Source organism: Patella vulgata, chromosome 7 (genome assembly GCF_932274485.2).
Source record: "Patella vulgata chromosome 7, xgPatVulg1.2, whole genome shotgun sequence".
Lineage (NCBI taxonomy): Eukaryota > Metazoa > Mollusca > Gastropoda > Patellidae > Patella > Patella vulgata.
In genome coordinates, this window is record NC_065885.2 from 45,858,265 (window position 1) to 45,882,526 (window position 24,262).

The window sequence follows — 24,262 nt, forward strand, 5'->3', positions numbered from 1 at the left end:
ATTTAGAGACCTACTTGATAGACATTCGCTTAAACAACACACCTACCCACAATCGAGGTCATATACTGGATTTGGTGATCACACGAGAGAATGCCACGATCTTATTGGATAATTTTAAAATTGAAGATGAAATCATTTCAGATCATTTCAGATCATTTCCCTATTAAATTTCAATTATCTATCCCGAAACCAGAATGTGCAACAAAATCTATAACTTTTAGAAAATTGAAAAGTCTACACGAGGACGTTTTCATAAAGGAACTTGATACGACAAAGTTTTTCAGATATTAATCTCCTTCTTGATGTTAATGCAAAAGCAAAACAATATTTTTGAATTCTATATAAAACTCTAGATAAATTAGTCCCTGAAAAAACTAAGATCTTTAAATTAAGATCGAACTCTGTCTGGTTTAACAATGATATTCTAGAAGCAAAGAGGGCACGTAATAAAGCTGAACGTGTATAGCGTAAAACAAAACTTACAGTACATAAACAAATCTATAAAAATCAGAAAATTACAGTGAATAATCTCATTTATGAAGCTAAAAAGGCATTTTATTCAAATAAAATTGATAATAGGCAAAATAAGCAAAAGAAACTGTTCCAGATTACCAAATCCCTATTAGATCCTGATCATAATATTATTAAATTACCCAACGATGTACTTGCAGAACAACTGCCTGAACGTTTTTCACTATATATTACAAAGAAAATTGCCAAGATTAGAGATGATCTCGTTGCAAACAGTGACAAGGACGCCTTTGGCATGTACATGCATCCTTCCCTACCACCAACACTCTAATTTTTCTTGTGTTTCCGAATCGGAATTATCGAAAATTATAATCCGAGCAGCTTCAAAATCGTGTGTTCTGGATCCTATTCCAACATCATTCTTGAAAAAGTGTCTTCCAGGCATCTTGCCTGTCATGACAAATATCATCAATAGTGCCTTTACTGAAAATACTGTTCCAGATGCATTTAAATCGGCTATTGTATTTCCGTTAATAAAAAAATTGAATCTTGACCCCAACCTTGAGAAAAACTATTGCCCAGTATCTAACTTGAGCTTACTTTCAAAAACAATGGAACGGGTAATCGCTAGTCAAATTATAAATCATATCTGTGATAATAATCTATGGAGCAACTACAAAGTGCCTATCGTAGGTTCCACATCACAGAAACAGCTCTAGTTCGTGTTCATGATGACATCAACCTCAGTCTGGACAATCGTGGTTGTGTTTTATTAGTACTTCTAGATCTGTCTGCCGCATTTGACATTGTGGATCATGATATACTGCTGCACAGACTTGAATCAGTATTTGGAATTTCAGGAAACACACTAAAGCTTTTGGAATCATATACCAAAGGAAGGTCACAACGTTTTGTTGTGAATGGTATGTCTTCTGCTCCTCGGACCTTGACATTTGGGGTACCCCAAGGCTCCGTCCTTTGTCCCATTCTTTTCAGCCTATATACTAAACCGCTTGGGAATATTGTTAGAAAACATGGTTTATCTTTTCATTTATATGCTGATGACACCCAACTTTACATATCTTTTAAACCGTCTCAAAGTTATTTTGACATTTCTAAACTCAATATGCAAAATTGTATATCAGATATTGAAATGTGGATGTCCAACAACTTTTTAAAGCTCAATGATGATAAAACCGATTATTTAATTATTGGATCTAACACAAATTTAAATAAATTAAGTGATACTCCTGTGCAAGTTGGTCATAATTATATAACTCCTTCTAAATCAGCCAGAAATATTGGCGTAATTTTTGATTGTCAGATGTCTAAGGAATCACACATTCACAGTATTTGTACAACTTGTTATTTTAATCTCCGTAACATCAGTAAGATTAAAAAATATATTTCAATCGATGCAATGAAAACCTTAATTAACTCCCTTGTTACCTCTCGAATTTGGACGGTGTTATGCAAATGTGATTTAACCCCAAATTTGAAGTTTTGAGAAAACACCGAAAATAGAAAATAGAACCCATTCAAATAAAGAAAAAACTTCAAAGTTCCAGAAAACTTTTGTTACTTTAACATCATGAAATACAATATAGGACTAAAATGTACTAAAATAATAGTTGAAATATGGAATAGTAACCATGGTAACGCATGAAATGTGATTAGGTCATTTTTGCGTAACTTCCAACCAAAATAAACTTAATTTGCGCAATTTTGCCTCAGAATGATACAACTAATTAAACTAATTATTCATCACTAAACTCCAATTCAAAGTCTATGATTCCATTAAAGCTATCAATGTCTTCTTATATTTTTGTCACCATCAAAGCCAGTATAAAACTGTGTGCTATCAGCAGGAATAATGTCCTTCAAATTTTGGATATCCTACGCACAAAAATTAAATAGAGTGTGGTGAGGTTGTTGTGAAATGCGGGAAAACCCTTTTAAGTGTGAAGGCATTTTCATGTTCTCACTACGCGTACACAATGCCACCGCTACGCTCTTGGCACACACAATTTGCGCCGCGCAGCAACGTCCCCACCGCTCTCAACCACTTTGCTGCCACAGAAGGCCACGCTGACACGACGCTCCAGCCCCATCTTTAATACATAAATGACGACTTCGCTACAACCTTAAAAAAAATCTGCCAGATCGGGTCTGAGAGCGGCATGGGCGTGGCGAGATCTTTATGATCATTGTTTCGAGTTGCGACAATGTGTAGTGGAAGCGAAGCGTACTGAGAGCAGAGCGGGATGAGTGGGTGGTTATAGCGAGGACTTTGTTTTGTGTGAAGGGGACTGTACGAAGCCCGTAATAGAGGCGTGAGAGCGTAGCACGATCTGACTGGTCTAGAGGGGGCTTGGTGAGATTTTTGTCAACGTACTAAGAGTGCCACCATGGGCGTTCCACCCCGCTCTCTCTACGCTGTTAACACACATTCTTTTCCATCGTGGATCTGGCTGATTTTTTAAGTCAAAGAAGGGTTGTGGTGTATGTGTGAAGGGGGTACACCTCTCCATTACTTGCATGTAGTCACCAGAAGTAAAAAGGCGCTGCTGGCGCTTTAATGCGCATTTTAAATCACCAAATTCGGAATCATTGGGAATAAAATTGCGACCCAATACCCTAAACCGAAAATGGACAGTGTGAAGAGAAAGATCTAACCATCAACATAATTACCAGAAAAATGATCTAACCCACATATAGCTTTGTTATGCAAAAAGCATTTTCGGAAATAAAAGTAATCTAACCCACTTAGATCAGACTTGTTTAATAAGCAAAAGGAGCTAGAGTATTTTGTAATGGTGTTCTATTAAACAATCTATAAATAACTTTGTTCTATTAATAGATATCAGTTAGAACAATATTGCATATCAATTGTTGCATAACACCGCACTCTTATGCGGCACTCCAGCTAAACATCTTGAAAAGTTACAAAAACTACAGAATTCTGCAGCCCGTCTTATTTCAGGATCATCTTATCTAGATCATATTACATCTGTACTTTATGAGTTGCATTGGTTACCAATTGTTTTTCGAATAGAATATAAGATTTTACTTTTAACCTATAAGTGTTTAAATAATTTGATCCCTTCCTATTTATCAGATCTTATATACTTATATAAACCTAGTCGTCAATTAAGATCTTCTGAAGATTGTTACCTCCTTGTTGAGACAAAAGCAAATCTTGTGTCTTTTGGTGATAAAGCCTTTTCAGTTGCCTCACCTAAACTGTGGAATAAACTTCCCTATATTATTCGCAGCAGTGTGTCTTTACCCGTTTTTAATAGTCAACTTAAAACTTTTTTGTTTAAGAAAGCTTTTAACTAGCTACTGATACTATCTGTTGTTATATATACTCAGCCAAATTAAAAACTTGACACTGATGAATTTCAACAAATTTTTTTTTCTGGTAAGTCAAATAAATTTTAAAGTGTTTCTAACGATAGTAAGTAGTAAGAAGCCTTTAATTTCATAAAATTGTAAAGTCGCATGGATCACGTGACTTTTGAGCATATAAAGATGAAAAACACGTGCAAACACAAACTCCTTGTGAGGTCAATCGATGCAAGTTTGCTTAAACTGAACATGCACACGTAACTTGAACTGGAAAAACAAATTAAAATTGTTATTTTCATCTTTGTTAGAAAATGCTCCGCCTTTCAAATGTAGAACGTCTACGTGCTATAGGTAGGCTCTATGCTGGTCAGTCTGTGGTCACTGTTTCAAGAGCCTTTAATTGTTCCCGCCAGACAATAATTAAACTTAGAATGAGAGTGCTTCAAACTGGAACTATGGCCGACCGCCCAAGGTCGGGAGCGCCACGTGTGACGTCACTCCAGGAAGATCAAGCAATACGATTACGTCATCTTAGAAACAGATTTGTCACTGCAACCTCCACAAGTAGAGAGATGTTTGGTGGAAGGGTAACTGCACAAACTGTTCGAAATCGCTTGCAGGCTGCTGGTCTTCGAGCTCGGAGGCCCTATAATGGACCAATATTGACACCTCTTCGTCGCCGTAACCGACTTGTGTGGGCCACAAGACACGTAAGATTTACTCAAAGACAGTGGAATTCGGTTATCTTTAGTGACGAATCTTGATTCACTTTGAGATTTGCCGATGGCAGGGTCCGAGTGTACCGCAGACGAGTATGTGTCAGAGAAGTTGACCGATTTGGTGGCGGCAGCGTCACGATTTAGGGTTCTTTTTGTGCACATGGATGTTCTCCTCTTGTTGTTGTCCAAGGGAACTTAAATGCTGTCCAGTACAGGAATCAGATTTTGCAACCTATTCTTCTTCCGTTTATGCAGAGACATGGGCCTGGACTAACGTTTCAACAAGACAATGCTCGACCCCATACAGCAATTGCTACCCAGAATTTTTTAAGAAATGCCGGTGTCCAAGTCCTGGATTGACCGTCGCTTAGCCCTGACCTTAATCCTATTGAACACATCTGGGACGAACTGGGTCGACGTGTTCGTCAGCAAGTGAATCCACCACTGACGTTGCAGGACCTTCAACATGCTCTTGCTGAGCAGTGGCGACGTCTTCCTCGGGTAGTGCTTACTAATGTTCTGAGATCCACGAGAAGACGTTGTGTGGCAGTACGAGACGCTAGAGGAGGCCACAACCGTTACTAAAAACTTTATTCCGATTGTTCTCCAAGTCTGTGAATTTCATTTTGGGGGGTACTGTGACTTCACGAACGTTATCAATGTCAAGGACTTTCGTCGAGACGTATTCTTGCTTTCTGTTGATGTCAAGGTCGTCTGTGCACAACATAACACTAAAATAGTTGCCTTAAACCAAATATTAAAAATCTAGTCCCAAAAATCCAGAGTGTCAAGTTTTTAATTTGGCTGAGTATATATTTTAGATGAAATGTATTTTATATTTTATATTTAACAGATTTTTATATTTTATATTTAACAGATTTTAACTTTTGTTATTTCTAATTTTTGAATTTTATCTCATCTTTGTGTGTATCATATTATAAAGCGCTTCTGAACACAGTTGTGGAAGTAGCGCTATAGAAATGTATGTATAATAATAATATAATAATAATGTATTTCTTACCTGGGTCGTAAATAGGGCTATCCAATGAAACAGAATTCCATCACTATATAATAATAGATAAATCACATACCAAAAATAACACTAACCATGTCTAATAATAGGAACTCATGTCCGCCTCCAACACGTGAAGCTGATCGTCGAACATCTTCTGGTATGCCCACTTTGTGTAACAAGCTTGTCTTTGCATACACAATACCGACCTATGAGTATGACGACCTATGGAAATATGGGTTTTACAAGAACAGCTAAATTTAAACACATAACTTAATATTCCCATTGTTTACGATTGTATGAAATAGCTTTATTACTATACTCGACAGCACTGGTCTCATCCTTATTATAGAATTTATACTATCCGGAGAGCACGCTTTTCACACGAATTGATCTCAGACCCTCTTTGATCTCAGACAGAAAGGCGATACTGTTAATGGATTAGCTGAAATAGTTGGATGGAGTGTGACTATTTTTACCTGTTACAGTTTATTCAAGGATGACATACTGTGGTCTATTCAGTGTTGGTCTTATTGCAATGACATAAATGTATGTTTTACTTCTCTATCATCTCATTTTTGAATAAAGCTTGATATTTTATTAACATGTGTACAATTTATTTTGTTTTTCATAGGAAATTTCGGTTAGTATCTCAAATGAAAAAAAACAGCCCAAGCGATTATATTATAATCAGAGAAATGTTCAAACACACAAGTAAAATAGACAAAACAAAAATACAAGCAATACCATTATTTATTATTACATTATTGATATGCATATGCCTTCATAATTAAACGGAGCCACGGTGGCTAGGTGTTTAAGACGCTGGCTCGCTGAGTATAATTGTAAGCATATCTTACATATAATATCAAAATTTATATCCTATCTGGGATTTCGATTCCGATACCTTCACGGTACCTGAAAACAACAAGAGGGATTATAAGATTTAGTTACAATGAAATACTAACTATTACATTATTATCATGTCGTACTGAAGTTAGAGGACTAAGTTATTTTTCTACAATATATTTCGAAACAAAAAAAAAATGTCGTATTGGAAATACATGTCTATGCGAAAATTTGATGCCTTTGGTTGTTGTTCTTCTTCTTGAATTTGTTAAATTATTAATGTATTTCCAAGTCACATATTACAACACAAACTGCCATCAGAGCAGGAAGTACGCTTCGCTGAATACCAACTTGGATCACCGTTGACCTAGATGTTATATAACAACTGTTAAATTCCAGACTTTATTAGGGGTAGGTGTTCGATCCCTGCATTGGTCGAGAAAGTTCATCCAGATTTTCCAGCGTGGTTCTCCCTTGTCAGTGATGCAGGACGGAGGGGCTGACAAGGAAAGCTGTCTAGTCGTTCGGATGGGACAAAAAAACGAGGTCCTGTGTACACATTGGCGTGCACGTAAAAGATCCCTTGACAGTTGGAATTCGATATAAGAGTAGGCCGTAGTGCCGCTGTCCGGGCAAAATTTCCCTGATAGCACACTGTATGGCATATGCCCGTCTTCATTAGCCCAGTTCGGAGCAAAACAGTAGGACGTTAAACCCCATTTCATTTCATTTATTAGGGGTAATAAATTGATCATCGCCGCAGCTCACCAATTTTAGTGAATGTGTATTATAAACCTGGAATCTGTTTCACGATTTTATCTTTAGTTAAGATTTCGAGAAACAGGGCCCAGGTACACTTAATTTATCAGAACACAACAATAATTCAAAATATGTAAATTAATATAGATGTGTTGTGTATCCTATTTCACTACACTACACCAATAAATTGTTGTTGCAGAATTAACAGATCTTTAACAAATAAATCATGCTATAACACTATTTTAAACCCATACCCAATATTAAATATTTAGATTTCGACATGTTCACAATTAAATAGAACAGGGAGAAAAATAATAAAGCTATTTCATAGAGTCATAAACAATAAAAATATTAACACGTGTTTAAATTTAGCTGTTCTTATAAAGCCCCTATTTCCATATTAAGTCAAAGGTCAATGGACAATATGTGAATTATCATTTGTTATATATGTGGAAATTAAATTTTTCTTGGATAGCCCTATTTACAACCCAGGTAAGAAACAATACATTTATGCATTAAAACGCCCACGTGTAGTAAATATAGACATGCGGAAACCAATAGTTTTTCATTAATTGCGCGATTTTATATTTATATCACACCTCTGGTGAAGTCGCGTCAGGGTAAAAAAAAAAGTCCACGGCATATTGTTTGCATTTTCATTGAACACATACCCAAGGCTGTTCAGAAGTGAAAAAATGAAAATCTGCCAAATAAAAGGAAAAAAAAAATGTCTAAAGTTTACTTCTTCCGCAATATTCTGACATTCATTCTTGAAATTAATTGACAATTGAAGCAATATAGTAAAATGCATACCATTTATCACAGACGAGACATTATGTGAAAATCGGATACTCCTGCCAAGTTCTGACGTCACTATGAGTCCGGAAAATATGATTGGCATCTTGTGAGTAAATCTTTTATACCTTAAATTGAAAGAGAGAGAAATGGGGTTTAAAGTCAACTTGACACAATTAAACCTGGGTTGGGACTTATCTATATGGTTCGATATTTTTTTTTAATAATTTAGTTTTTAATAATAAATTTATACCTGACAATCATGCATTTTCATTATTTTTTTCACAGGTACATGAGGATAGGAACGCCCTTCTTACCTATGTGATTTTTCTCAAAATTTTTGATTTTGTTTTTTTTCTTCATATTCTTCAAAAATTTTAATCTTCTTTATTTTCTTCCTATTTGGTTCTAAATCATATAGGGGGGTTGGATGGCTGAATGGTTAGCGTGCGCGCGCTGTATCATAAAGTCTGTCATTGAGTCGACTGGCGTTGTTTCGAATCCCCGGTTGTACGTGACAAGGAGTAGGGTCACCTGTCCAACCTCGTGGGTTTTCTCCGAGTCCTCCAGTTTCCTCCCACTGCTAAAGACCCCTACGCGCAAACGAATTATTGAAATAAAATTAAACCATATGTTAGTCCCGAAATGACCTAGTTTGTGTCGAGTGGACGTTAAACGTGACAGTTGATTAGTAATAGTATTACTCAATGACACACACCCGCTTGTCGATTAATTTACATCATCAGCCATGTGGTTTCGATTAACACTCAATCTATATACGATCAGAATTAATTTTTTTTCTGCCACTTATCAGAGTGAATCGCATGAAGTTACCCAAAAACATTATCGCCAAAACCAAATATTTATCGATAATGTCTTGCACGCGGTGTTTGGGCCAATCAGCAAATGAATTGTGTAGACAGCATGGCAACAGGCGGAGTTTATTTATTGTATCTGTTCAAAATCAATTCATCGACAATATTTTGATCATATTAGTAAACTAGAGATGCTCCGCTTTACAACGATGCCAATTATTATGCAAGAGGAATGACCGGTCGTCCCGCTGCGAGCGAAGAAAAATAACTAATTTTGCCAAGAATTTTAAGACATTTTAGCTGCGGTCGGTCACATTTATTGGACCACTTTAAAGTTGCTGTAGTCACAGACTTGAATAGTAAAGAGAATGTGTTTGTGAACTGCAAATTTTTTTTTTGTGGCATAACATTTATGACCCCAGAGCCACAGTGGCTAAGTGAGTAAGACACTGGTTGGCTAGCTTGGAGGTCACAGGTTCACTCCCAGTGTTGGCCGATGTTCATCAGGATTTTCCAACGTGGTTTCTGCTTGACAGTGGTGCAGGACGAAGGGCCTGACAAGGACAGCTGTCTAGTCGTTCGAATGGTACAAAAAACTGATGTCCCATGTACACATTGTCACGCAGGTAAAAGATCCCCTGGCAGTTGGAATTCAATATATGAGTAGGCCTTAGCACTGCTGTCCGGACAAATCACCCTGGTAGCGCACTGGCTGGGGATTGGATGGCCAAATGGTTAGCGCGTGCACGTTGTATCATAAGGTATGTCATTGAATCAACACCAGTATTCTCCTGTGGGATATGGTTAGCCTTGTGCATCGAGTCGCTTCATTACAAATGGTGCTCATTATATTAAACTGACATTTGTTTAGGTAAGAAAACTTAAAAAAAAATAACAGTTATTTAATTGCAAAACTTGTGAAGAATCCGCGTCCAACAGGAATATGAAAACAGTGGATCGAGGAATCCGATACGGAAGTGTTCTTCACAAGATAAATATTAAAGTAAATAAACAAAAGAGACACTAACACTGTTTTCATAGTCAGATATAATTAGACCAACGTTTCGAAGAGGTACTCTCTTCTTCTTCAAGGTAATAAATAAAACATTTAAAAAGAATCTCTAAGGAAACAGATGACGTCATAGGGAACTATGACGAAGAGTGTGGAACCAGGAGCGTGTGAAAAAGGGGGGAAGTCTAAAAAGTGCTGATGGGAAAGATGGTTTCAGGATTATTATTAATACCTAGAGGTTCAAGAGTTTTAAGAGTTCTAATCCAAAATGTTTCTTTATTAAGAAGTGAATGGGTGGTGGCATTATGGATCTGATCAAAGGCGGTGACTCGGAGATGGTCTATGCTATGATTAGGGGAGTTGAAGTGTCTGTAGATCGGGGAGTCTGCATGATTGGTTCCTTTTAAGGCTGGGAATCGATACGACATTTCAATATCGATTATCGGCAAGAATTTGTCAGCGATTATCGATAATAATCGATTATCATTTTTCCGGAAAAATCCGAAATTTTCCGACCTGTTATTTGTGTTGGTCGACACAGGCTACCACTATTTTGTTGTATTTGTTCAACAGTCATGTTTAATAATAGTATTGTATAATAAAAATATTCCAAAACATCTTCAGTCTTTATTACTGTTAATTTAAACACATTATATTTATTAATATTATTATACAATCTGTCAATACTCAATCGTAATAAAAAAAACAAACGAAAGTAAATTGAAGTTATTTATCTTCATTACTAGAGTCCATGAAGGTAGATAACTGTTACATTTATTAGGTTACATATCATATGCTTGCGCTTAGCGGACAACGATCTTATCTCACATTGCGAAAATATATTGATATCACTAGCTAATTGCTGGTACTTTTGTAGTTTTTATCATAAATAATACAATTAGTTTTATCGTGAAAGCGGACGATTTCTCTATAAATCAATCAAGAGCAAAGAAGGGAGATAATTCTAATTTTACTATATATCACGTGCAATTGTACGAAAAATCACGTTTTTAGCTTGTGGACCCTATAGAGGTCACAATTTTTATCCGATTTTTTTAAAACTTGAAATGTAAGTTTATAACCCAAAGATCTCAGTTCCTTTCGATATTCCCGCATATCGGACTGTAACTTCCTGAATTATGGCCCCTGATTGTACGAAAAATCGCGTTTTTAGCTTGTGGACCCTATAGAGGTCATAATTTTTATCCGATTTAAAAAACCGTATTATTATATCACCGTTACACCCTAAGGAAGGTTGAGTTCGAATTTCGTGGAAATCAGCCCAAAATTGACAGCAAAATGGCAGCCGTTCGTTCTCAAATAGCGTAAAAATATGGTATATCAAGGTTGTGGACCCTATAGAGGTCACAATTTTTATCCGATTTTGTTGAAAATTGAAATGTAAGTTTATAACACAAAGATCTCAGTTCCTTTCGATATTTGCGCATATCGAATTGTAATTTCCTGAATTATGGCCCTTGATTGTAGGAAAAATCACTTTCTTGTTAGCTTGTTCTCTATCCATCTCTCGAAAATGTGGGCGTATCCTGCCTGGCAGCCGCTGGTTAACTATTATAGAGAGAACTACCATCTCTTTATCTTATCTCCCATAATGTATCTTTAATTAACTTATCCAGGCTATAATCAACTCTCGATGGCATAAGATTTCTCCGATATTAAATAGATTAGAACAGTTCAGCCATATTTTGATTTAAGCTAAAAAAAATGGAGGAGCGAGACTTAGCTTCGAACAACCAGTAGACGTGGTACAAGGGTTAATCAGCGAACTGGATGTATGAGATGTGTTGTTGACGTTTGGGAAAGTAGGACGAGGGGAAATGTGTAGGGAGTGAAGTGCTGTAAAGGGATAGTTAGATGTATTATGAATGGTTAGAGTGGCTGTGGTGTTACGGTGAAATACTATGCCGCCACCGTAATACCACAGCTTTATGATTTGTTAGACAGGAGTGATGTAATGGGTGTCAACAACTGGGTATGCTGGTACCGTCGCAACGTAGCCGTGAAATATATATTGTGGGGGGGAAGGGCGGAAACGGAAAAATATACAATGTTGACAGTATGTGCCAGGCATGAGGCTGCACAGACCGAGCGGCAGCTCGATAGGGAGTGTGTGGGAGGGTCACCCTCATAAAAAATTTTTTTTTTAAATTTCAGTTTTCTGTAAGCAGTGAAAACACTATTTTGGCATTGTTTGCGGGGTTAAACCTAAAAATCACATTAATACACCTATTGCACGATATTGTGAAACTAGCTGACGAAGACAGCTCGGGCGGCGATTGTTCGACTCGGGGCTGCTCTGTCAGTATCTAACAAACGCATTTAGTTCGCGTACAACTTTTAAAAACCGAATGTCAGTATGGTATTTCTCACATAATTGGTTATCGCAAAAACAGAGTAAACTGAAAGCGAGTAATCTCGACTCAAACCTATAGTCTATAGCCTACTTACAGTACTACACTCGTCACTAGGCTTCCTATATTATTGTTTGTGGACGGTTTACTACTCAGTCATAAGCCTGCGCCGCAAAAAGAGGTCTCGCCTTTTATTATTAGTATAATGACTTCCTCATGTGCGGCAGGTTAGTTTGCTTCTAAAAACACTGTTTTCCGTTCCAAAAAATACAAAAGTAATTTTCTACCAGATGACCATGGTTCTTTTCACCGAGACTAGATAATTTCTCTCGATGTAAGGATATAGCTATGGATAAGTTCATACAAGGTCAATAAATCCGCGGTCACTTCGGGTCACACTGTTGAGAAAATAAATTGATGGGTTTGTTTAGTAGCAAATCGAGCGTGAATCAACTGAGTTTGTACTGAAAAATTTTTGAGTGATATGTATGAACTGTCTTCACACATTCGGTTTATAATTAGCGATACACAGGTACAGTGGCAACTGTTGTACTTCACAGACTGTTTACCTCCGAACTACCTCCGCACGAAATCCCCGATTTGGGTACTTGTTAAAAGAAAAAGAAATAGTACCTGTGCGCATGCCAGTAAAAAAAAACTAAGAGTTTGCGCATAAAAATGCCCGAACGTACCAGGCGCCAGGTCATCCAGTACAGTGGTTGAAATTATTGCACACGTCTTGTCAAACCTTGAAATATAGGGTTATCCCCAAAAGATCTCGACTGCTTTCCATATTGGCATGTATCGGATCGAAACTTCATGGATTATGGCCCCTGATTGTACGAAAAATCACGTTTTTATACGCCCACATTTTCATGTGGACGTATATTGTCGTCGCCCCTGTCCGTCTGTCCACAATTGTTTGTGAACAGTCTACAGGTCACAATCTTTATCCGATTTCAATGAAACTTGAAATATAGGTTTATCACCCTAAGATCTCAGTTCCTTTCGATATTGGCATCTATCGGACTGTAACTTCATGGATTATGGCCCCTGATTGTACGAAAAATCACGTTTTTGGCTTGTGAACACTGTAGAGGTCACAATTTTTATCTGATTTTTTTATTCGATTTAAAAAAAACGTATTATTATATCACCGTTAAACCCTAGGGCGGTTGAGTTCGAATTTCGTGAAAATCGGCCCAAAACTGACAGACAACTGATTTTGTTGAAACTTGAAATGTAATTTTATAACACAAAGATCTCGGTTCCTTTCGATATTCGCGCATATCGGACCGTAACTTCATGTGGACCCTATAGAGGTCATAATTTTATCCGATTTAAAAAACCGTGTTAATATATCACCGTTAGACCCTTAGGACGGCTGAGTTAGAATTTCGTGAAAATCGGCCCAAAACTGACAGACAAAATGGCCTCCCCTCGTACTCAAATAGCGTAGAAATATGATATATCAAGGTTGTGGACTCTCTAGAGGTCACAGTTTTCTTCTGATTTTGATGAAACTTGAAATGTTAGTTTATAACCCAAAGATCTCGGTTCCTTTCGATATTTGTGCATATTGGACCGTAACTTCCTGAATTATGGCCTCTGATTGTACGGAAAATTTTATTCGGTTTAAAAAACTTTTTGAATATATCACCGTTACACCCTAAGGATGGTTGAATTTAAATTTTGTAAAAAGCGGACCAAAACTGACAGACAAAATGGCCGCCCCTTGTACCTAAATAGCGTAAAAATAAGGTATATGAATGTTGTGGAACCTCTAGAGGTCACAATTTTCTTCTGATTTTGATGAAACTTGCAATAAAAGTTTATAACCCAAAGATTTTGGTTCCTTTCGATATTCACGCATATCGGATTGTAACTTTCTGAATTATGGCCCCTGATTGTACGAAAAATCATGTTTTTAGCTTGAGGTCCCTCTAGAGGTCACAATCATTATCTGATTGAAAAAAAAAACTTTGAATATATCACCTTTGCACCCTAAGGATGGTTGAGTTCGAATTTCATGAAAATCGGACCAAAACTGACAGACAAAATGGCCGTCCCTCCTAGTCATATAGCGTAAAAAATATGGTATATCAAGGTTGTGGACCCTCTAGAGGTGACAATTTTCTTCTGGTTATGATGAAACTTGAAATGTAAATTTATAACCGAAAGATCTTGGTTCCTTTCAGTTTTTGCGCATATCGGATCGTAACTTCCTGGATTATGGCCGCTTTTTATTTAGTTTGTTCTCTATCCATATCTTGCAAAATGTGGGCGTATCCTGCCTGGCAGCCACTGGTTTGCTCTGCTTTTGTGATGGGTGAAACATGTGCCCTAACTGTATTCAATATGCCTCAATTCTATTAAATACCAAAAACGTTTCTCAATTGACTTAGAGCATTTAGTTTAGACTGCCTGTTTTTTTATGCATTTCACCGATGTGGTTACTTGTATAGTTAATTTTTACTTCAATATGCTTACATTCATATTTCTTGGAACATAAAGCAGATCATAGTTTCTGTGGGTTATATCCCTGATTGTTTTCGAATTTGAGTGAAGTCTGCATCATAACAGGTCCGGGACTGTACAGCGCAGGGGACCCTTACGGCTAGCCCCCGGATCCATTCACTTAATTTGAATTGTTCATTTGTTTGTGATTTCTGCGTATTGTGTCTTGTCCGTATATTTGTCTGACCCATCGGTCATTTTGCACGCCAGAAATATAGCCTCTTTTCTCAAAACCCAATTCTTAAGCATGGCTATGATCGACCTCCGTCATATAGCTATAAAATTGTACAGTGGAATAAAGCTATTTCACACACACACACACACACCCACACACACACACACAGAGAAAAATGCACATGTATAGAAGCCACATAATCTCATGATTGGTGTTATAGAGTTGTATACATAGTCGTCTCAGATTATACTTAGTGTTGTGTTGATAATTAATGATGAGTTTCTGATAGTAGAACAATAAAAGTTAATTGATATGTGGGAATCTTATCAAGGCATGAAGCGGTCCATTGTTCGGCATTCACTATTTGATCACCCACGTGTCAAAAGAATTTTTTAGAACAAAGCCGTTTTAAATACCACTATTACGGTCACGTATGATGTAAACAAGATTATTATGATCTTCGAAAAAAGGGTAATCAGATAAGAAATACTACTCTTCGAATCCAACCAACTGTCATATTGAATAAAAACAGCATAGAAATTACGTAAATCCTCAACAACGTACGTGTTGGGAGAAAAATGCATCATAATATTTTTGCAGCGATATTACGACCTTGTGGGTATTGTACAATTAAATATAGAGATTAGTTAACTTGCTTACCAAAAAATTACGACAATTACGTTTTCCAGTGCTATGTAGCAATATTGGTAATTCCACGTGTTGCAAAAATGTTGTGTATATAGTTACTCTTATTATAAACGACATTCTAGGGGGCGATAGTGTTGCTAGCTGTGAAGTTTTTTTATATAGTTATTCATTATTAGGATTTACGTCACAATTCTGAGGTCCGTAATGCCGTAAGAGATGGTCTAAAACTGATAAATGTGAGAAATATGCCGTGGATAATTATATATTTATCTTCATTTCAAAGTTATTGTATTAGAACTCAAAATTATCCAGGTCAGTGTGTTTTCTATAGAAGACGTGGTAATACATGTAAGCTAATGAGATGATTTTTCTACGGCCTATTCAGCTATTTCGATTTTTTAAGTAGCCAAAACGGAATGTTTAATTAATAAATACATGTAATTATCATAAGCCTTAATGTTGTAGACCCTCTATAAGTCACAATTGTTATCAAATTTTGATAAAACTTAAAATGTATGTTTATGTTTCAAAGATCTCTGTTCCTTAGCTTGTGGATTCTCTGGAGGTCACAATTTTTTATCCGATTTTATAAAACATTTAAATACATCACCATTCCACCATAATGAAGGTTGAATTCGAATTTCTTGAAAATCGAAACGAAACTACTCGACAAAATGACTGCTCTTTGTATGCAGATTGTGTAAAAGTATGTAATACAAAGATTGTGGACCCTCTAGAGGTTAAATTTTTTATCCGATTTTGATGTAACTTAAAGTATATGTATATATCCCAAAGGCCTCAGTCCCTTTCGATACTTGCGCACTTCAGACCATAACTTTCTGGATTATGGCCCCTGATTGTACGAAAAATCGCTTTTATTTTTAGCTTGATCTCTATCCATCACTTGCAAAATGTGGGCGTATCTCCTTCATATATAAATATTCTTCATATAAATGAAATATTATAATTAATATTTTGAAAATATGAATTGTAATAAACAACAATATTTTTAGCAAGTTTTCGTGGCTATATAGATTTATATTTGAACCAGCTCATTAAATTTTGTTTGTAAAGTCGGTACTGTTTTTATTCTAAAAACGTTTAATGATACTGACTAGAAAGTGTCAAGTGAATACTCCAGGGGTTTTTTCAACTTTTTATGCATGGTTATTTACATTTAAGAGATGATAAACTGAAAGTATTGACATTTTATAATGGGATATCGCCCAGCTCTAACTGGCAAAAGAAAAAATATCGGACAACCCTCATGTTCTGTTACTGTTAGGAAATTTTATCTGCCTTGGGCGTATGTCTCATCGCTTGGCAACCTAACTTTGTATTATGTTTTTATGGCAAGCTTATATACTTAATAAATAGCAGATATTGTTGTAACAGAATTTTTTCGACAACCATCAGCTTTATTTCATGTTGTCAACCCTAGCTATTTAGGTAAGTAATTTGATGACAACAATCTGATTTAGTCAGTCTGTTCCCCCTGGAATATAGTATGCAAACATGTATGCCCAGATTTTCAAAATTTTCACCAAACCTCCAGATATACCACTCTTGATAATTTTAATAATAATAATAGTTTATTTTTAAACTCCCACATTTTTTTAAACTCCCACATTTTCATGTGGACATATGTCGTCAGATACAAATTTTTACCTCCAATTCGTAATAAAATATTTAACTACCATGAAATTATTGAAAACCTAAACATACTAGAATTTATTGACAATTAAGATAATACCGCATGTCAATGCGCCAACTCTCCATTTAAAGACAAGTTTCATGACCATATGCGCGCTGTATCATAAGGCCTGTCATTTAGTCAACTGGCGTGGTTTCGAATCCCCGATTGTATGTTTGAAAAATAGCGTCGGACATGTCTGGAATATACAGGCGAAATTCCCATCACTGTTTCAAGGTTTTAGAAAATTCAATTTTATGACGTCACTTAAAAATAAAATTGAGGTCAAATATCAAAATTCTAATCTCAGCGGTCATTACTATTGAAAATGGAATAAGAATTGTTGGACGAGATAGATTTTTAAGATTGACTTACGTTTTAAAATTAGGTCATAAGCATGCGCGATAGAGACAACATTCTATTAGACAAAACTTCTAGATTACGAACACCTAATCGCTTTTTGTTTAGCTTGTTTTCTATCCATCTCTTGCAAAATGTGGGCGTATCCTGCCTGGCAGCCGCTGGTTGTCTATGACATCACTTCCTGATAACATTGTTAAAATTTTAGTTATTCATTGAACTCTTGATAACTTTCAAATGGTTTAGAGTAGTGTTGTCACGATTACAAAATTCTTGAATCGGTTAATCGGCTAGCCAAAAATCGTATCGGTGCCGATTAATCGAATGCCGTATAAATTCTATAATAATGTAAAATTAATGGCTAATAATTAGCTGACCATACATTATTTTAATACATTTCTTTGGGTTTGAGCTAATGAGATGTTGGAATACATTTTTTAAATTGGCAATAAACAACATGTACCAAGTCATTCTTTTTGATATTTAGTTAAGCATTGGACTGAGTAAGAGTAGACATCCCCGCGTTCAGACTTACCCCCACATCTTTAACTGCTAATTAAAAATCCAATACCAGCAGTAGATTACAATTCACTAGTACAACAATTCCCGTACATAATATTTTAACATATATAGCGATAATCATATTGACGGAAAACAACAAGAAAACCCGCACAAGACGGTACAAATAAAAAAAAAACATGTGGGAGGAGAAAAGAAGAGCCTCCTGACTGGTAATGTCCGGTTTGGGAACTGTTTATTCGCGTCTCGGACACAGTAACGTCACATTCTGATTGTGAATTAAATAACAAAATACAACTGGATTTAAAATTAATTTATACATGAGGAATTTGTGAGGGAATCTTTCGATTATATTGTTCGAGAATTGTCTTCTTTCAAAACTATTACTTTATCAAAATTACATTGGTAGTTTATCACTTGTAAAAAGGCATCGCCAACTTCCCCGTCGCGTGCGGCATGCATTCAGTCCATGTATTATAAAGTTCCGTGATATGCAGCAATTCAGTAGTGTGTTAAGCAGACAGTAAAAGTCAAACATTATATGTAATTGTATCAATATAAATTAGATGAAACGACTACCAATTTTTCAAAATGTGAACCGGTTTGAGCTAGAAACCGAATCGACAACGGCTAAACCGATTAATCGTGACAACCCTAGTTTAGAGATTTTTTGAATGTACTTTTCCTAAAAAGCTTGCAAAAAAAAGAATAATAATAATCTTTATAAAAATAATAGTTTTTTTATACGCCCACATGGAAATGTGGTCATATATTGTGGTCGGCCCGTCCGTTGTCCACAATTTTGTGAACACTGATTGTTTTGAAATTAATATATGTTTACATTAGTGAGGTGGAGAATCCTGTTTAATTTCAATAATTTCCATTAATTTCTTCTGGAGTTATGGCCCTTGTTTTACTTTATTGCACCTTGTGAACACTCTAACAACAAAAATTATCATTCGATCTGTATGAAATTTATGTACATCCTTTAACCCGTTAAGTGTGACGTTTTTAAAACGTTAACTACCCCCTATTGTGTAATTAATTTGACAAAGTGACGAAGAACTATGTACTATGTTCTAAGAATAGGTTGGGGAAAATACCTCCAAGGGGTTATATTATGCCCTACACACAGTGAGTGGTAGTTGTCTAGGACGTAATATAACGTCCTACACATGCTGCGATCATGGGGGAATTCCCAAGTGACGAACTATGTTCTAAGAATAGGTTGGGGAAAATACCTCCAAGGCATTATATTATGCCCTACACACAGTGAGTGGCAGTTGTCCAGGATGTTATATAACGACCTACGCACTTAACGGGTTAAATTAGTGAAACAAAGCATCCAATTGAATTTAAGCAATTTCCGTTAATTATGTCAAGAGTTATGGTCCTTGTTTGCTCTAATGCCAAATGTTATCATCCAATCTTTTTGAAATTTATATGCATTATTTAAATTAGTGAAATGAAGAATTCTATTGAATTTCAGCAACTTCTATTAATTATGTCTAGAGTTATGGCCCTTGTTTCACTTGGTAGAACCCTGTGACCGCTCGGACGAATTAGCTGGTGTGGGCGTATGTTTCGTTGCCTGGCAACCTGTCTTTGTCTATCACATAACTTGTGAAGTTTTAATACGCCCACATTTTCATGTGGACGTATATTGTCGTCGTCCCTGTCTGACCGGACAACCGTATGTCTGGACGACTGTCCATCCACAATTTGTTTGTGGACACTCTACAGGTCACAATTGTTACCGGATTTTGACGAAACTTGAAATATAGGTTTATCTCCAAAAGACCTTGGTTGCTTTCGATATTGGCATGTATCGGATCGAAACTTCATGGATTATGGCCCCTGTTTGTACGAAAAATCACATTTTTAGTTTGTGGATCCTATTGAGGTCAGAATTTTTATCCGATTTTGTTAAAAATATCTCGGTTCCTTTCGATATTTGTGCATATCGGACTGTAACTTCCTGAATTATGGCCCCTGATTGTACGAAAAATCGCGTTTTTAGCTTGTGGACCCTATAGAGGATATAATTTTTATCCGATTTAAAAAAACGTATTATTATATCACCGTTACACCCTAAGGACACCTGAGTTTGAATTTCGTGAAAATCGGGCCAAAATTGCCGAATAGTGTAAAAATATGGTATATCAAGGTTGTGGACCCTGTAGAGGTCACAATTTTAATTCGATTTTGATGAAACTTGAAATTCATGTTTATAATCCATAGATCTTTTTGGTTACTTTCGATATTGTCGCATATCGGATCATAACTTCCTGAATTATGGCCCCTGATTATACGAAAAATCACCTTATTATACGCCCACATGGAAATGTGGTCGTATATGGCCGTCGCCCCCGTCCATCCATCCGTCTGTCGTCCACAATTTCTTGTGAACACTCTACAGACCAAATTTATCATCTGATTCTTTTGAAATTGATATGTTTACATTAGTGAGATGAAGAAGCCTATTTTATTTCAATAATTTCCGTTTATTTCTTCTTGAGTTATATTGGGGGGATCACGTGGCTAAGTGAGTAAGACGCTGGCTCGCTAGCCTGGATGTCGGGTGTTCGATCACTGCATTGGCCGAGAAAGTTCATCCAGATTTTCCGGCGTGGTTCCCCCCTTGTCAGTGATGCAGGATGGAGGGCCTGACAAGGACAGCTGTCTAGTCCTTCGGATGAGACAAAAAACCGAGGTCCCTGTATATATTGGAATGCATGTAAAAGATCCCCTGGCAGTTGGAATTCGATATAAGAGTAGGCGATAGTGCCGCTGCCCGGGCAAAATTTCCCTCATAGCACACTGTATGGCATATGCCCGTCTTCATTAGCCCAGTATAGGAGCAGAACAGTAGGACGTTAAACCATATTTCATTTCATTTCATTTGAGTTATATTGTCGTAGCCCCCGTCCGATTGACTTTAAATTTATACACAGTGTTTAAGGTTGTGAGACGAAGAAGCTCAGTGATATTCAATGTTTTCCGATACTTACTACCAGATTTATGGCCCATGATACACAGAGTTTAAGGTCTTGAGACAAACAAGTATATTGATTTTCAATAAATTTTGATAACTTGAACAGCTAAATCCATGATATTAAATGTTTCGTATACTAAACGTTAGCATGGGGCAGAACAAAAAGCCAAGCAAATTCTATTGATTTCTTAATGAATTAATAATAATATAATAATAATAATAGTTTATTTTCAATAAGTATTCAGGCCATGGAGCCCATAGTACACTCAAGACAAGATCATAAAATCACAAACATAAGAAACCAACACTATTTACACGGATTCATCATAACCTCGCGTTAAATCATGGTAAATGATTTCATTATTTTAGTTTACTCAAGTAATTTTCTCTTCTTTTCATAACATTATAAATAAACTTACTTATGTTACAGATTGTATCACAATTAGTTCTCTACAGGTCACAATTTTCTTATTCGATTTTGATGAAACTTAAAATGTTTGTTTATATCCCAAAGATCTTGGTTCACTTTGACATGCCACATGTTGGACCGTAACATCTTGTATTATGGCCGCTTATTGTATGCTTTTTAGCTTGCTCTCTGTCAATCTTGCAAAATGTTGGTGTATCTTGTATGGCAACCGCTGTTTTGTTGCTTGGCAATCTATCTTTCCTAACTAAGACTGCTGATGTCCATTGTTTCATCGTAAGTCGATGTATCTTTTATTGTAGCATTTGTAGTATTACCAAACATGAAATGGGTTTTAGAATCAAATAGAGAATATGATATATTGATTGAAGTATATGATACAGATAGTCACAAGATATTTTCATCTGACGTAAGTATTTGATTTTTATACGCCCACATTGGAATGTCAAATATTGTTGTCGGTCCAGTGTCCACAATTGGCTGTAATTATCCCTTGTTATGGCCCTTGATCATTTTTATACGCCCACATTGAAATGTGGACGTATATTGCCGTCGCCCCCATCTGTCTGTCCGTCCGTCTGTCAGTCCGTCCATCAGGCCGTCCGTCATCCACAATTTCTTGTGAACGCTCTAACGCCAAAAGTTATCATCCAATTGTTTTAAAATTAATATATGTTGTTTACATTAGTGAGATGAACAAGCCTATTTAATTTCAATAATTTCTGTTTATTATGTCTAGAGTTATGGCCCTTGTTTCACTTGATTGAACCTTGTGGCACTCTAACGCCAAAAGTTATCATCCAATCTTTCTGAAATTTATATGCATTATTTAGATTTACTGGAACGAAGAAGCCTATTAAATTTATCATCCAATCTTTCTGAAATTTATATGCATTATTTAGATTTACTGGAACGAAGAAGCCTATTAAATTTCAGCAATTTCCGTTTATTATGTCTAGAGTTATGGCCCTTGTTTCACTTTATTGATGCTTGTGAACGCTCTAACTTCAAAAGTTATCATCCGATCTTTCTGAAATTTATTTGCATTATTTAGATTACTGAAACTAAGAAGCCTGTTGAATTTCAGCAATTTTGGTTAATTACGTCTAGAGTAATGGCCCTTGTTTCACTTTATTGATCCTTGTGAACGCTCTAACGTCAAAAGTTATCATTCGATCTTTCTGAAAATTATATGCATTATTTAAATTAGTGAGACGAAAAAGCCAATTGAATTTCAGCAATTTCCTTAATTACGTCTAGAGTTATGGCCCTTGTTTCACTTTATTGAACCTTGTGAACGCTCCAACACCAAAAGTTATCACCCAATCTTTGTGAAATGTATATGCATTATTTAGATTAGTGAAACGAAGAAGCCTATTGAATTTCAGCAATTTCCGTTTATTACATCTAGAGTTATGGCCCTTGTTTCACTTTATTGATCCTTGTGAATGCTCTAACGTCAAAAGTTATCATTCAATCTTTCTGAAAATTATATGCATTATTTAAATTAGTGAGACAAAAAAGCCTATTGAATTTCAGCAATTTCTGTGTATTAAGTCTAGAGTTATGGCCCTTGTTTCACTTTATTGAACCTTGTAAACGCTCCAACGCCAAAAGTTATTACCCAATCTTTGTGAAATGTATATGCATTATTTAGATTAGTGAAACGAAGAAGCCTATTGAATTTCAGCAATTTCCGTTTATTACGTCTAGAGTTATGGCCCATGTTTCACTTTATTGATCCTTGTGAATGCTCTAACACCAAAAGTTATCACCCGATCTTTGTGAAATTTATATGCATGATTTAAATTAGTGAAATGAAAAAGCCTATTGAATTTCAGCAATTTACAATAATTACTTCTAGAGTTATTACCCTTGTTTCATTTTGTTAAACCTTGTTAATGCTCGATTGATGAAAGTTATCATCCGATATGTATGAAATTTATATGCATTATTTACATTAGTAAAACGAAAAAGCATGTCAAATTTCAACAATTTCTGTAGATTACTTCCAGAGTTGAGACCCTTGTTTCAGTTTTTAGAACCTTGTAAACCCTCAAACAACAAAATTTATAATCTGATCTGTATGGAACTGTCTTGTTAAGGCCCCCAATTACCTACAAAGGAATAAAAATGCGACAACCCTTGTCGTCCGCTCGGAGGATTTAGCTGCTGTGGGCGTATGTTTTGTTGCCTGACAACCTATCTTTAAAAATCTTGTGGATGTTCTAGCCGCTGAAGTTATCACCCGATTGACTTTAGATTTATACATAGTGTTGATGGTCATGAGACGAATAAGCCTATTTTTATCCGCCCACATTTTCATGTGATATAAAATAATTAATAGAATACAATATCAAAAAAACATCGTTTTATCAAACATTTCGTCAGTAAAAATAGTAACTTCTTCTGGGATGAAGAACTAAATTCAGAAAAAAAAAAAAAAAAAAAATAATCGGACCAAAACTGACTGACAAAATGGCCGCCCATCGTTCTTAAATGGCGTAAAAATATGGTATATCAATTTTTATACGCCCACATTTTCATGTGGACGTATATTTTCGTCGCCCCTGTCCGTCCGGACGTCCGTCAGTCCACAATTTGTTTGTGGACACTCTACAGGTCACAATTCTTATCCGATTTTAACGAAACTTGAAATTCCACTCTCATCCGAGCGCCCGAAGGGCGCGAAGGATGAGAAGAATTATATGAATATATAGCCCGAGGGCTCGAGGATTTATGATTGCATGTTTCTTGTGACGTCACTAGAATA

At 36.1% G+C, this 24,262-nt stretch overlaps 1 protein-coding gene across 2 annotated transcripts in view; it reads left to right on the forward strand.

The window, feature by feature from the left end:
• The window catches only part of LOC126828350 (nuclear pore membrane glycoprotein 210), a 398,410-nt gene that overhangs the window by 71,856 nt on the left and 302,292 nt on the right, over positions 1-24,262 (forward strand). For both annotated transcript variants that reach the window (XM_050558068.2, XM_050558065.2), the window contains exons 8-9: positions 16,876-16,944; positions 21,792-21,898. In XM_050558068.2, the coding sequence (XP_050414025.1) occupies positions 16,876-16,944; positions 21,792-21,898 (176 nt within the window). The remainder of the gene's footprint in view (positions 1-16,875; positions 16,945-21,791; positions 21,899-24,262) is intronic.